At 40.9% G+C, this 12,492-nt stretch overlaps 2 protein-coding genes across 6 annotated transcripts in view; one reads left to right on the top strand and one right to left on the bottom strand.

Moving 5' to 3' along the window:
• CACNA2D3 (calcium voltage-gated channel auxiliary subunit alpha2delta 3) overlaps nt 1-12,492 on the bottom strand; it is a 498,960-nt gene that overhangs the window by 71,283 nt on the left and 415,185 nt on the right. The window lies entirely within an intron of this gene.
• On the top strand, nt 1,477-10,584 carry LRTM1 (leucine rich repeats and transmembrane domains 1). 2 transcript variants are annotated; one of them, XM_082210485.1, is made up of 3 exons: nt 1,477-2,126; nt 4,059-4,655; nt 9,369-10,584. In XM_082210485.1, exons 1-3 carry the CDS (start codon nt 2,120-2,122, stop codon nt 9,803-9,805), a joined length of 1,041 nt encoding a protein of 346 aa, XP_082066611.1. In that variant the 5' UTR covers nt 1,477-2,119; the 3' UTR covers nt 9,806-10,584. The 2 variants fall into 2 exon arrangements, with proteins under 2 accessions (XP_082066611.1, XP_082066610.1); XM_082210484.1 differs by lacking the exon at nt 1,477-2,126 and adding an exon at nt 3,115-3,386.

Here is a 12,492-nt window from a genome sequence, read left to right as displayed (position 1 = left end):
CTTAGCGTCATCAGATCTGGTACCAGATGCAGCACCTCGGAGAAAAGAGGAGGGACAACAGAAAAGATTTTTTTCTGATGGAAGTGCATGCAGTATTAGTGACTAGTCTTTCTATCAGCTCTGAAATACTAAAATATAAACTATATCTTAATTAGCTACCAATAGTTTCTAATTGTGTTTTGCAATAATCCAGACTAGAACCATTAGAGAGTCATAGAATTGTACAGTTGGAAGCGACCCTGAGGGTCATCTAGTCCAACCCCCTGCAGTGCAGGAATCTCAACACACAGTCTCCCATCCAGCTTGAAACCATACCAGACCCTGCTTAGCTTTGCAAATGTGGTAGCAGTTTTATTGCTGCACCATTCCGCAGACAAGGAAATAAATGGGAGACCTGCAAATTGTGTGTTTGATAGATTCCCTGCTCAGACCACTCAGTCCATTTCAGTAGAGTAAAGCATCTGAAGGCCCTGATCCACTAGGCACTGGGGTAGATTGCACCCTGCACCTTGCAAAGTCAGGCCCAGGCTGCCACTGGGCTCAGCAATGGTGGCAGCAACAAGCAGCTCCGGCTTGCTCAGCCCTACCCATTGCCACCTGACCAAGGGGCTATGGATTGCAGGCCCTACTGGTCAAAATGGGAGCCTCAACGATCACCCTCTCCCACCAGAAACACACCAGGACTGCTCCAAGGAAGTGCAAAAAGGAGTGCTAGGCCCTTACCCACTTCTGATTGGCCAAGCAGATAGGCAGCCAATCAGGATTTTTTTAAAAAAATGGATTTCCCCCTTTCACTTCTCATCTCCTTAGAGTAGAGTATGGTGGACTGTGAATTTTACATCTGGTGAATTAGGGAAGACTAATGGACCTTGCAGGCCCAGGCAAATCTCCTATAAAACACACCCGTTATGTAAATATCAGTTTCATTTTAGCACTCTGCTGAATCTTCTGTGAAAAGGGCAGCCAGATTTCACTGGAAGCGTGAAGTTGTGGGACTGTAGAAGGAAGTATTATATTAAGAATTAAGAGAAATGACTGGATCCATTGGGCCACAATTCTTCCCAGCCCACACCTTGAGAGCCCTTTGGGCACCCAACCCCACCCCATTCACCAGTGGAGAAACTGTTTCTAGCATTTTTGTATTAGGGGCTGCTCCTCTTCTTTATGTGACCCAAGCACTTATTCAGAGGTTTGGTAGGGAGTTAGGAGGAAGAAGGAGGGTGTTTTCCTCCTGTTCCCTCAATGGCAACCTAACCTCATAAGTGAAAGCGATGATGAGTTATGTCAGGCATGTTCGGCAGCAGTGGCACAAGTCACTATACCCACAACTGCAGCATAAAGCTAATCCATATATCAGTTAAGGTTGTTCATTCTTGTTTGGGGGAAAAGAGAGGACTCATATTTTGAATGTCTGAAGTTCTTGGGCATTTTTTTTTTCTTCAAAAAGAGAAACACAAAAATTTGTTTTCCCCCTTTACAATAAAATCCTGTCAGCACGGCTAATCCCTAGGGAAATCTAAAGTATAAGCCCCAGAACAGTAAACAAGTGCACGGTCAAAACCATGTAATCAAGATGAAGGCCTCCCCGTACTGAGATTACACACCCCATTGCCTCCAATCACAGCCAAGGACGGCGGGAACGCAAGTTCAGAGTCATCTGATTTTGAACGGATTGACAAAGCATGGCTAACAATCCAACAGAAATCAAGAACTACATGGGATTTAAAAAGTCAGCTTTATTTTTGTGCCTTGGATTTGAGGTAGATTAAATAATTGAAAAGGCTAGGCTATTAGGTCATGATTTCTGTGTTGCAGCTGTCTAGCACAAGTTGACAGACACTCTGCAAGGCCTGTTGATTTAATAAGAGAGGCATAGGAAATCTCTGTGGGTAACAAACGAGCAGTCAATGAATCTGAAAAGAAACATGATTGAATGGGGTGGGGGAACTAACCAGCATTTATAAAGCTGTGATTAGCTGGAGGTCCTATGGCAGCTACAGTTGTGTTTGCTGAATAAGTGCAATAATGCATATGCAGCAGTGAAGCAACTTTGCTACAGAGAGTTATTGCTTCATATAAAACGTGAACTGAGACCTGCAAGCTCAACAAGAGAACAGCCATGAAAGGTAAGATATACTTTTATGTAGATGTATTGTGAAGGGATATTACTTTGCAAATAAACTATGCTTTAAAATCCAGACAAATCAATAAACCACATTTTTTTGTGGACTCAAGGAAATTGTTGCATGCTAAGCATGCTGATTCAAAATGCATCTCCTATCTTCCTTATATGAATGCAACATTCAGAAACCGTAGGGGGACTTCAAACACTATTTTTGGCAATGAAGTTTGAGAAATTATGTACAAGATAAACTGTTATCTCAGAAAGTGAATGGCTTCATATGAAGGCTAACATGCTTCGTTATGAAATCAAAGGCTCTTAAATATCTGTATCTTTTAGGAAATTTAAGTTCTACATTCAGCGACTTTTCCTGAATATTTCAATACTATTTGACTTGAAGCTAAACCTTGTGCATGTTTGCCAAGTGGAAAGTCCCTCTGATTTCATTGGGATTTACCCCAAAATAAATGTACACAAGACTCAAGCCCTTAAGACTCCTGCTTAGAAATAAGAGTTACTACTGATCTGCCTCAGGGACCATTCATGAAAGGAGACAGAAAGCTTTTATCAATCTGGACATATGGCTCTTAGCTATCATTGCCTGGTATATGATTGCTTTTACTGTGTGCATACAAAGAATGCTGTCTGAGAAATATTATTTATAAAAAATAGTACTCATTATATTATTTGTGCCATTGTAAGGAACTGTGTGAACTTCATTCACTGTTTCAAAAAAGGGAGACATTTAAGATACTAGAGAATGCTTATGGATTATAGACACGAACAAGTGAACCATAATATGAAATATTGGTAATAGAATTAATAGAACTATAGATAATAACAGCAATAGAGACGTTTAAGAACATTTGTTCAAATAAGAGTTACTAGTTATTGTACGGCGTACAGTACAAAAAAGTAACAGACTCACTGAAATTAATGAAACTTTGTCTGGTCTATTCACTTGCATGGATCTGTTGAGAATAGGACTAGCATTGGATAAAACCCACTGGTTTTATTTTTGTGATGTTTGATCCAGAAAAGCATCCCAGACACTTGCTCAACACACCGGGCTCAGTTCACTCAAATGTGCACATTGTCTAGATCTCTAATGCATGTTGGCTATCTCATTCATTTCAATGTGCAAGCTGGTGAGCCGCTGGAAAGGAATTCATAGAACTTAACAAGGAAGCTCTAGAAGGCTGGAAAATTTCTAAACGGTTAAGAATGCTGTAGATCGGGGTGACTACAGATCACATGATGAAATGTAAGAAGTTGAGAAAGACTTGCTGAAGTAAACGAGGCCACTCAGTCTTAAAGTTAACCACTGGTTTAAGTGTTTTTCATAACCATGGTCTTATCTTAGTGTCTCCCAGGGAGCAGCCAATGCGAGGCTCATCAGTGAATAAGTAACATGGATGACAAATTCCTTAAGCAACAGTTGGAGCTGCTGTTTTGTTATGAGGCTTGACCAAACCATTAATACTGATAGAAATAAAATTACAATTATGCTCCACTGAAAATAGTCTGTTGAATGTTTTCTAGCTCCCTCCATGCTGTCAGTGGAATTCATTTACTATGCTGGGTGTAAAATTCATAGGGCACATTTTCACTTCTGACAAAGTTTTAGGATTCTCCCCAACAAAGCTTTGAGTTAGCCCTTTGAATTTAATGGGTCTAAACTATCCGTGGTCATTAATTTCAATTGGTCTACTTTGAGTAGGACTAGCATTGGCAGCAACCCATGGAAACTTGGTTCATTTAGATACTGTATATTTGAGAAAATTGCTGATAAGCATGATGTGAAGATTTTATGACTATAACTACAGTTCATACTGCTATTCAAATATGCAAACTTACTCTGTACATATTTTCAATACACTAACTGCCATCACAAGATGCAGAGTGTAACACTGATACTTCTTTTCTTATTGCATAGGTTCGTTGCTTTTGATTTCAAGTGTCATCTTGCTAACAGATGTGCTGAGTGGCTGTCCTCCAAAATGTCTGTGTAATCACTTTTTAAAGACAGTGGACTGCAGGAATAGAGGGCTTGTTGAAGTTCCTTCACACTTACCTGCTGAAACTCAAATATTGCTGTTGTCAAATAATCGCATTCAGAAAATCAGTCAAAGTGCTTTTGTTGACACTCTGGCCCTCAAAATCCTGGATTTATCTAATAACTCTATTACGGGTCTGTTGCCTGGCACATTCAAAGAACTGCAACATCTACAGATACTAAACCTAACGAAGAACTTCATTGAATATGTAGACAACAAAACTTTTAGTTCGCTTTCACGCCTAAAAGAGCTGGATTTATCCTCCAACAATATATTAAGTATGCCCGGAACTCTGGGAAAAAATACAGGGAACATAACTTTATTGTCTATGAAACATAATAAACTTCAGAAAGTAGACAGACTTCTGTTGGAATCGCTCCCAAACCTGAAAGTTGTTCTGTTTAAGGGTAACTTCTGGCAATGCAATTGTCAAGTCTTTGGCCTTAAACTGTGGCTGGAAAGTTTTTTATATAGAGGTAAGTAATTTTTCTCTGTTACATATATACTGTATATCCAGCAAATGTCATTAAGACATATCTCACCTTCACTATTTATTGAAGTTTTAATTCAAGGGAGCATCTAATAACATGGAAAATGGATTTGGTGGGGGGAGTCGCTGAGTATGGATGACTTCCTGATGTAGAATTTACTGTATAGCCTATACACTTCCTACACTTGATACTGTGTAACAAGGTTTAAATATAGCAATAAGTGATGATGGTTAGGGTTGCCTACATCATACGTTACAACATTCTTAACTCTATACAGCAGTTACTATGACTTCTGCTTATTGAGAGGGTTCATATTACGTTTAGTAGTACATACATGGCTTTAACAAATTGTTGACAAGGCAGCTACTTGCACACTGTAAGAGCATGTTGGGAAGTCTGGACCATTCACTTATGTTATATATACTGAAGCCACAACGTTAGAGCCTTGCTGGATCAGGCGAAAGATCTGTTGACCCTGATCTTTTGTTGGTAATGGTGACCTGCTAGATGCTTTTCTGATGTTTCTGAACAGTTGTTTGTCCCCCAGCAGCTAGTATTGGGACCTTTTCTGTAAACTATACCTTTCTTGTAAACATGGGGCCAGGGGCCATCATGGCAGCAATTTATTTATTTATTTGTCATTTCCTATCTGGGTCTTTAGGTGACCTTAAGTTTTAGAATCTTGAGAGAGAGCTTTGTACCTACATTAATCAACAACTAACATCAACTCATTGGTTTTTATCCCAATTTGTACTGAATTAAATGAATTCATGGATGATCAGACTATCAATGGCTTACTCGTCATGAAGGCTATGCTCTGCCCCCATTGGTCATAGACAGTAATGCTTCTGAATACCAGTTGCTGGAAGCCACAGTTCTTGTGCTCATGCTGTGCTTGCAGGTTTCTCAGAGGCATCTGGCTGGCCACTGTGAGAACAGGACGCTGGACTAGAGGGGCATTGGCCTCATCCAGCAGGCTCTTTTGTCCTTGAAATGTTATAAATGTGTGTATTGCTGATGTTTTCATTGTTGAATCACTTCAGGATGTTTTATGTGAAGCAATTCATATAGTTGTAATTCAATATACATATTTCAACTCAATCAACTCAACCACTTCTAACACAAATAAAGGAAACGAGTGGAGACACTGCTGTCATATTTCCAAAATTCAGCATAGTTTCAAACTAGTAGTAAGAGCAGATATATTGATCATGGAACAATACATCATGCAATTCTGTACTCAAAATATTTATTCAGAAGTAAACTTCCTAGTTAGCAGGCTGAGGAATGAAACTAGAGGAGTCCAACCTTCTTACCTTCTGTGATGGACACCTTAGCTACTGCTTTGAGAAGACTACATGAGATCACGATTAAGCTAAAATGTAGAAGAGAGACTTGGGGAATGGAGCTTGTGGGTTTCTTTACACTTCCTGCTTTTCCTGGGGGAACCCAGCCTGATGGGTGGGGTATAAATAATAAAAATATTATTATTTCAGAATTTGAGTACTGGATAAAATATACTCCCAAGGTGGTCATCACTTTCCAAGAGCCTTGAACGGTTAAAATATTACTAAGTAATTTCTTTCCATCCTAGGATATATTGCTGGAGTCATGCTCCATACAGACATCTTCTTGTAAGCAAAAGAACATAATGAATGAATATAACTTAACTGTTAAGTTTGTAGAATAATTTCATAAATTTATCTCAGGGAAATAAGCTTTCCAAGACAAATTAAGAGCCTTTTTTGCTTTCCCCATCTTTGCACTGTTCTAATCTGCAATACATTTGTAACATGAATAGAAATCAAGTTACTATCAATGCTATCTGGGAAAAGCACATGTTGTATATTCCACCAGCAATTTTTCATTTCACTAGCAGTTTTCTTGTAAGACTTACATAAAACAAACTGATATATCCTGTGTTAATGATGCCCAATCCTCTCCCAGATCCACTAAATAATCTGCCCTACCTTTATATCCCCCAAATGGATGGATGGGCACACACACACACACACACGTAAGATGAAATGTCTACCTTAACCCCCCCGCCCACACAAGTAAAACAGCATAACAATCTGAATATTACCTATGCTAAAGGTACACTAGAACAAAAAGTTTTAGCTTGGTGTGCAAATGTCCAGTTGTGCAGTTAGATAATTGCTGAGGATGGATGCAATGGAGGACAGTGGGGATGGGGGGGCTATATAATAATATGTAGTCCTTCACTTACTACAAAATGTGGTAAGCAGTGTTTCAAAGGAGGAACCTTTCTGCTTGTGGGAGAAGCTATATTTTTGTCCCAGGAAATACAATTTAATCAAATGGCATCTTTCTGGCAACATTAACAACCCATTGTCAGAATACAAAACAGCCACACTGCCCACCTGTCAAATTTGGCCCATGAGGCAGAACCTGATAAGGATCTCACCCATGGAGAGAAAAAGTGTTAGGATATAGTTCCGTTCCACCTTAAAAGGTTCCCTTGACTATTGTATGTCACATGCCTGTTTACTTCCAGCACTTGCTGGGAACTTCTGTCTGTTTATAGCTTTTGTGTTACTGCTGGAGACGAAGGGAAGCAGACGTGTTTTCCTCTGTTCCTGAACTATGCTGAATAAAATGCTAGGCATTATGCTTACACATTTCTCTGTCCGCCTCTTCTGCTGTGAGAAGATTTACGCACTCTGCTGATAGAGTGCATGGGTCTCTAAGTGTATCTGAGGCTCGTGTCGCTAATTGATGCTGTTCCAAGGGAGACCGGCTGCTGGCCGGTGGCTGGAGCCAGCTGGGGGCTTGCCTGATGCCTGCCTGATTCCCCCATCTTCCCGGCAGTATCCCAACAAAAAGATCCTCCCCACCGCTGTTGTGCATGTTCTACTCAGATGAACATTACAGTGAGCCCAATTGGGCTTATTTCCAGGCTACTGTGCATGGAATTACAGCCTTATATGATTCTTCTATTTTTTCCAAGCCATTCATCAGCAGTTGTGGTGGACAATCCTATTGTAATTATTTGCTGGACAACGGCATAATCTTCTTACAAGATTATGACTGAATTTTGAGTCTCCATTATTCTTTCCTACCTAATCCCATCAACATGCAGTAAATTGCAGCCCAATCGTATCAATTTTAATGCACAAGTAATTTCCACTAAGTTCAACTTCTACATAATGCATTTAGGGCTGCAGTTGTACAGAACAATCCTAAGCAATCAAAATTAAATCCCATTCAGCTCAATGGTATTTACTCTCTGGTAAGAATCTTTGGGTGCAATCCTATGCACACTTTATTGGGAGTGAGTTCCACTGAACTTAGTGTGCCTTCATCCTGAAAAAAACATGCATAGGAGTGAGCTCTGAGAATATTTATATTACACTGAAGGGCATCATAGCATTTTTTAAAACAAAAATCACATAAAATCTTATAGTCATGGCAGCATGAATTCTACATACAAAATACTGCAGATCTGACTAAATTCCAAGTCTGAGAGAATGGGAGCGAACATTGTTTGAATATGCAAGGAGGGCCTTTTATATACAAGTTAAAGAAGGCAGACGGAAAGCAGATTTGTTGAAAAATGGCTCACATTCAATAACTCTTGGGATAGCAAAACGCAACAGACATATTACATCAATTTTACTACTATATAACTTTTATATCTGTAACTTCTGTGTCCATACTTTTTGCTCACTTCATTTTATACCTATATGTATACTTATAAGCAGAAACAATAAAATGGAAAAAATAGGAGATTCTTCCCACCCACCCCTTTGTATGCTCAGACTGAAATTCACTCCTCAAGTGATTGAAGACATGTGTGATAACATTTTTGTCCCTGGAAAAAGAAACCAGAACCCTACAAACCAATGTAAAGTCAATCCAAAACTAATTTCTCTGCGATCTTATACATACAGTTGTTTAAATATAAAGTGCAGTCAAAGAAAGTGTAGTATTTCCTACCCATTAACTATCTCCTACCCTCAGTCCATCTCTGTTTAGTCTCTCTTCTTTAGCCATTGTATCTTCTGGGCCCCTACGTCCTGGTCCTATCTCCTGGTTTGTCTTCCTACTGAAACTTCCCTCAGCCTCTTTGTTTCCTGAGCTCTTTGTCTCTGCTCTCAATTTCCACCAAAAGCACATAGACCCTCTTGGTCCCAGACCTTTCACTTCCTTCACAACAATTGTTGTTTTGTGTGACATGCCATCACTCAGATCAGGCCAACTCTCTCACACTGAATGGAAAACATCTGATCATTCTCACATTAAAATAGGACCTAATTTGCTTTTGTCTCTGCTCAGCATCTATTTAACCATGGTTTCCAAAACACTGTTACTATATGGTGGCCATTTTAAACTTCCTCCATGTTGGCTTTAATCACGGTTATGTTGGGCTTCAAGCCAATGGTGTATTCCCCCCTATTTGCAACCTTATTACGACCATTTGTTTTCCTTGGTTGGACTGTTTTCCAATAGCATCTATGAATGAAAGGAAAGCTTAACTTTCACAAATGACTAGCAAAACCACACACTAATATGAGGTTTTTCCATTGTTGTAATTTAACTGTAAACCAACTAGCATAGAAGATGGTTGTCATTTTTATACAGGAGAAAAATCAGTTTCTTCATTATATTTGTTAGTGGGTGTTTGGTTGGTTCTTCTGAGTGAGCAAGAGCTTGACAAATGCTCCTTCTTTTCAGGAGGAATTAGTGACAGTATCATCTGCTCAGCGCCTGATCATCGGAAGGGAAAAGACCTCCTGAGAATTCCTTATGAATTGTATGGAATCTGCCCTCCTACAGCTTCTGATGTCCACCAGGCCAATGCTCTTCACTATAGTTCTGAGCACAAAAGTTCTCCAAAGCTCGCCCATCACAATGAACACGGAGGAGACAGCAGCCGGTCACACTGTGAACCGAAACCAAAGCCACGACCCGTTAGCTTGCGTCATGCAATTGCCACTGTAGTAATAACTGGAGTGGTCTGTGGGATTGTATGTCTCATGATGCTGGCTGCCGCTGTGTATGGCTGTGCTTATGCTGCAATCACCGCAAAGTACCACCGTGAAAAGAACTCCTCTGGCAAGGAGAAAAGGAGTCTTGAGGAAAAAGAGTCATTTGAGAGGTCATTGGCTTGAGTTACTGATTGCTATGGGCTTTCAGAAACATATACTACTCCCCTTGCCCAACAAGCTGAGTAGAGTCGGAATATGGCTGATTTATTAGTTACTCTTACATTTTGATTTTCCACATTCAAAACTGTTTGCATATAACTACAGATGTGCCAACAATATTTTTCTGGCCACTGGTATACCATATGTAGATTGGGCAATCGGCTGCACTTGCCAAAGACACACATTTGCATAACAAAGTATATTCAAATGTCACGTGCAGATTTGTACCCTCTTTTGCAGGTGGAATGCCAAAAATAAAGCCAGTAATAATTTGTCCAACAGATGGAATGTCAACCAGTGAAGCTTTCCCCCTAATTGTAGTTCTATACTCCAAAAGACTTACTCTATTTAATATCTACCTGCCACATACCAGTTAAAGGTACAATAGCCCTACAGTCCTCCAATGCCAGAGACGACTTTCAAATTTCAGCAGTGCCACGTGCCAGGCCAAAATTCGGTACTCCCCCACCTCTCATCTTCCTTTCTGCTCAATTCAATATGTCATAGGTCTGGTGCCCCCTAGTCTAGATGCCCAGCGCAGCAGAACCAGTTGTGCTGCCCTAAATCCACCTCTGCCAATGCCAATACTAAACTACACAAATAACTCAAGTTTCATGAGTTGCAAACAAGGTGTGTTATTGTAGGTCATGGGTAGCCAAACTAAGGCCCAGGGGCTGGATCTGGCTCAATTGCCTTCTAAATCTGGCCTGCGGATGGTCCAGGAATCAGCGTGTTTTTACATGAGTAGAACGTGCATCTCTGGGTTATTTGTGGGGCATAAGAATTCATTCATCCCCCCCCCAAATATAGTCCGGCCCTCCACAAAGTCTCAGGGACAGTGGTCCGGCCCCCTGCTGAAAAAGTTTGCTGACCCCTGCTGCAGTTCTCTCATGTGCTGATCTTAGGGGTCTAATACTATGTTAAGTGGAGGGAGTCAAAAGTGATTTAAGATTCATAGCAATTCTGTTCAGATAATCATGCTTGGATAAATTCAAGATTTAAATAGTTCAAACCCCAGTATTCATTTGTTGTGGTCATTTATTAATACCCCAACAAATACACTCATGGAGTCTGAACTGGCGGTGACAGACCAGGACTGAGACTTTGGGGTCATAATACATGGCTTGATAAAGCTATTGACCCAGTGTGCAACAGTGGTGGAAAAAGCAAGTTTGATGGGAGAAGGCAGCAATGCTTCAGAATAGCAACTTATGGAAACCACAGGTGCTCTTCCACTCAAATCCTGCTCGTGGGCTTCGCATAGGCATCTGGTTGGCCACTGCGATCACTGGATGGTAGGCTAGATAGACCCATAGGCCTGATCCAGCAACAATAAAATTTTTTCCCTTTTTCTTTTTTGAGCCAAAATGATTTGACACATCCACTCAGCCATGAAGTTTGCTCGGTGCCCTTAGGTTGGTTTGCCATTTTTCAAGCAGTGAACATTCGGATGGGGTTTTTTTTTGGGGGGGGGGCAAAGTTTTGACTAAAGTTGTTGGGCTTTTTTGGCAAAAAGAGAGAGCCGATTTTGAGCTATTTTTATGGAAAATTGGCAAAAATGGCACTGCTGACATGGGCTGCCGTACATCCGGATTTTCCCAGACATTTTACCAATTTCCACCCAGACACTGCTGCCGACTGCAGTATTCGGGATATGTCCAGGAAATTCCAGATGTACGGCAATCCTAACTTAGGCCAGATTCTGTTTCTTCACCTAACCTACGTCACTGAGTTGTTGTGAGGGTAAAACAAAAGGAGGGAGAACCCATTTAAGTTTTTATACCAGCAGCACCACTCCTCCCTGGAGGAGGGCCTAAAGGGTAGTGTAGCAAAGCAGAGTTCAGCGTGAGGCTGTTGTCTCTCTCAAGGCTGGTCTTATCAGCATAAGCACCGAGATGCATCTCACCTCACTTGGTCGCAGTCTTGGAGTTGCCAAATTGGCTACATGTCTATACAATAGCAATGAAGGCGTAGCCTACTGCATCCCAGCTCTGGAGTACCTGTGACTCATTTTGTGTGTCCCCTGTCACAGTACTCCCACTCCGAGCATCAGTGTGCCCTTTTTGACTTTGTACATTTAAAATCATCTGCACATTACATTATATAGAAATATTTAATGTGTTCCGATCGAAAGGTCGCGGTTCGAATCCCCGTGATGAGGTGAGCGCCCATTGTTTGGTCCCTGCTCCTGCCAACCTAGCGGTTCGAAAGCATATCAAAGTGCAAGTAGATAAATAGGTACCGCTCCAGCAGGAAGGTAAATAGCATTTCTGTGCACTGCTCTGGTTCGCCAGAAGCGGCTTAGTCATGCTGGCCACATGACCCGGAAGCAGTACGCCGGCTCCCTCGGCCAGTAAAGTGAGATGAACACCGCAACCCCAGAGTCGTTCACGACTGGACCTAAGGTCAGGGGTCCCTTTACCTTTACCTTTAAGCCTATGTGTAGCATTTTAGTCCACAAACAACTAGTTGCAGCAACATGCTTACTAACACTGCTGATGCCGGCAGACATTTTAGACATGGAAAAATATAGATCTAATAATTTAAATTAACAAATGCAAAGCTAGTGTTTTGCAACTTGGGGCATTTTATGCCTAATGTAGTTAGATGAAAGGCACCATTTGCTATATAAGAACCACAAATTATCTTCC

The sequence above is a fragment of the Podarcis vaucheri genome (genome assembly GCF_965113315.1).
Source record: "Podarcis vaucheri genome assembly, chromosome: 2".
Classification (NCBI taxonomy): Eukaryota; Metazoa; Chordata; class Lepidosauria; order Squamata; family Lacertidae; genus Podarcis; species Podarcis vaucheri.
Note: the sequence above shows the minus strand (reverse complement) of the source record. Positions and strands in the feature narration are given on the sequence as shown.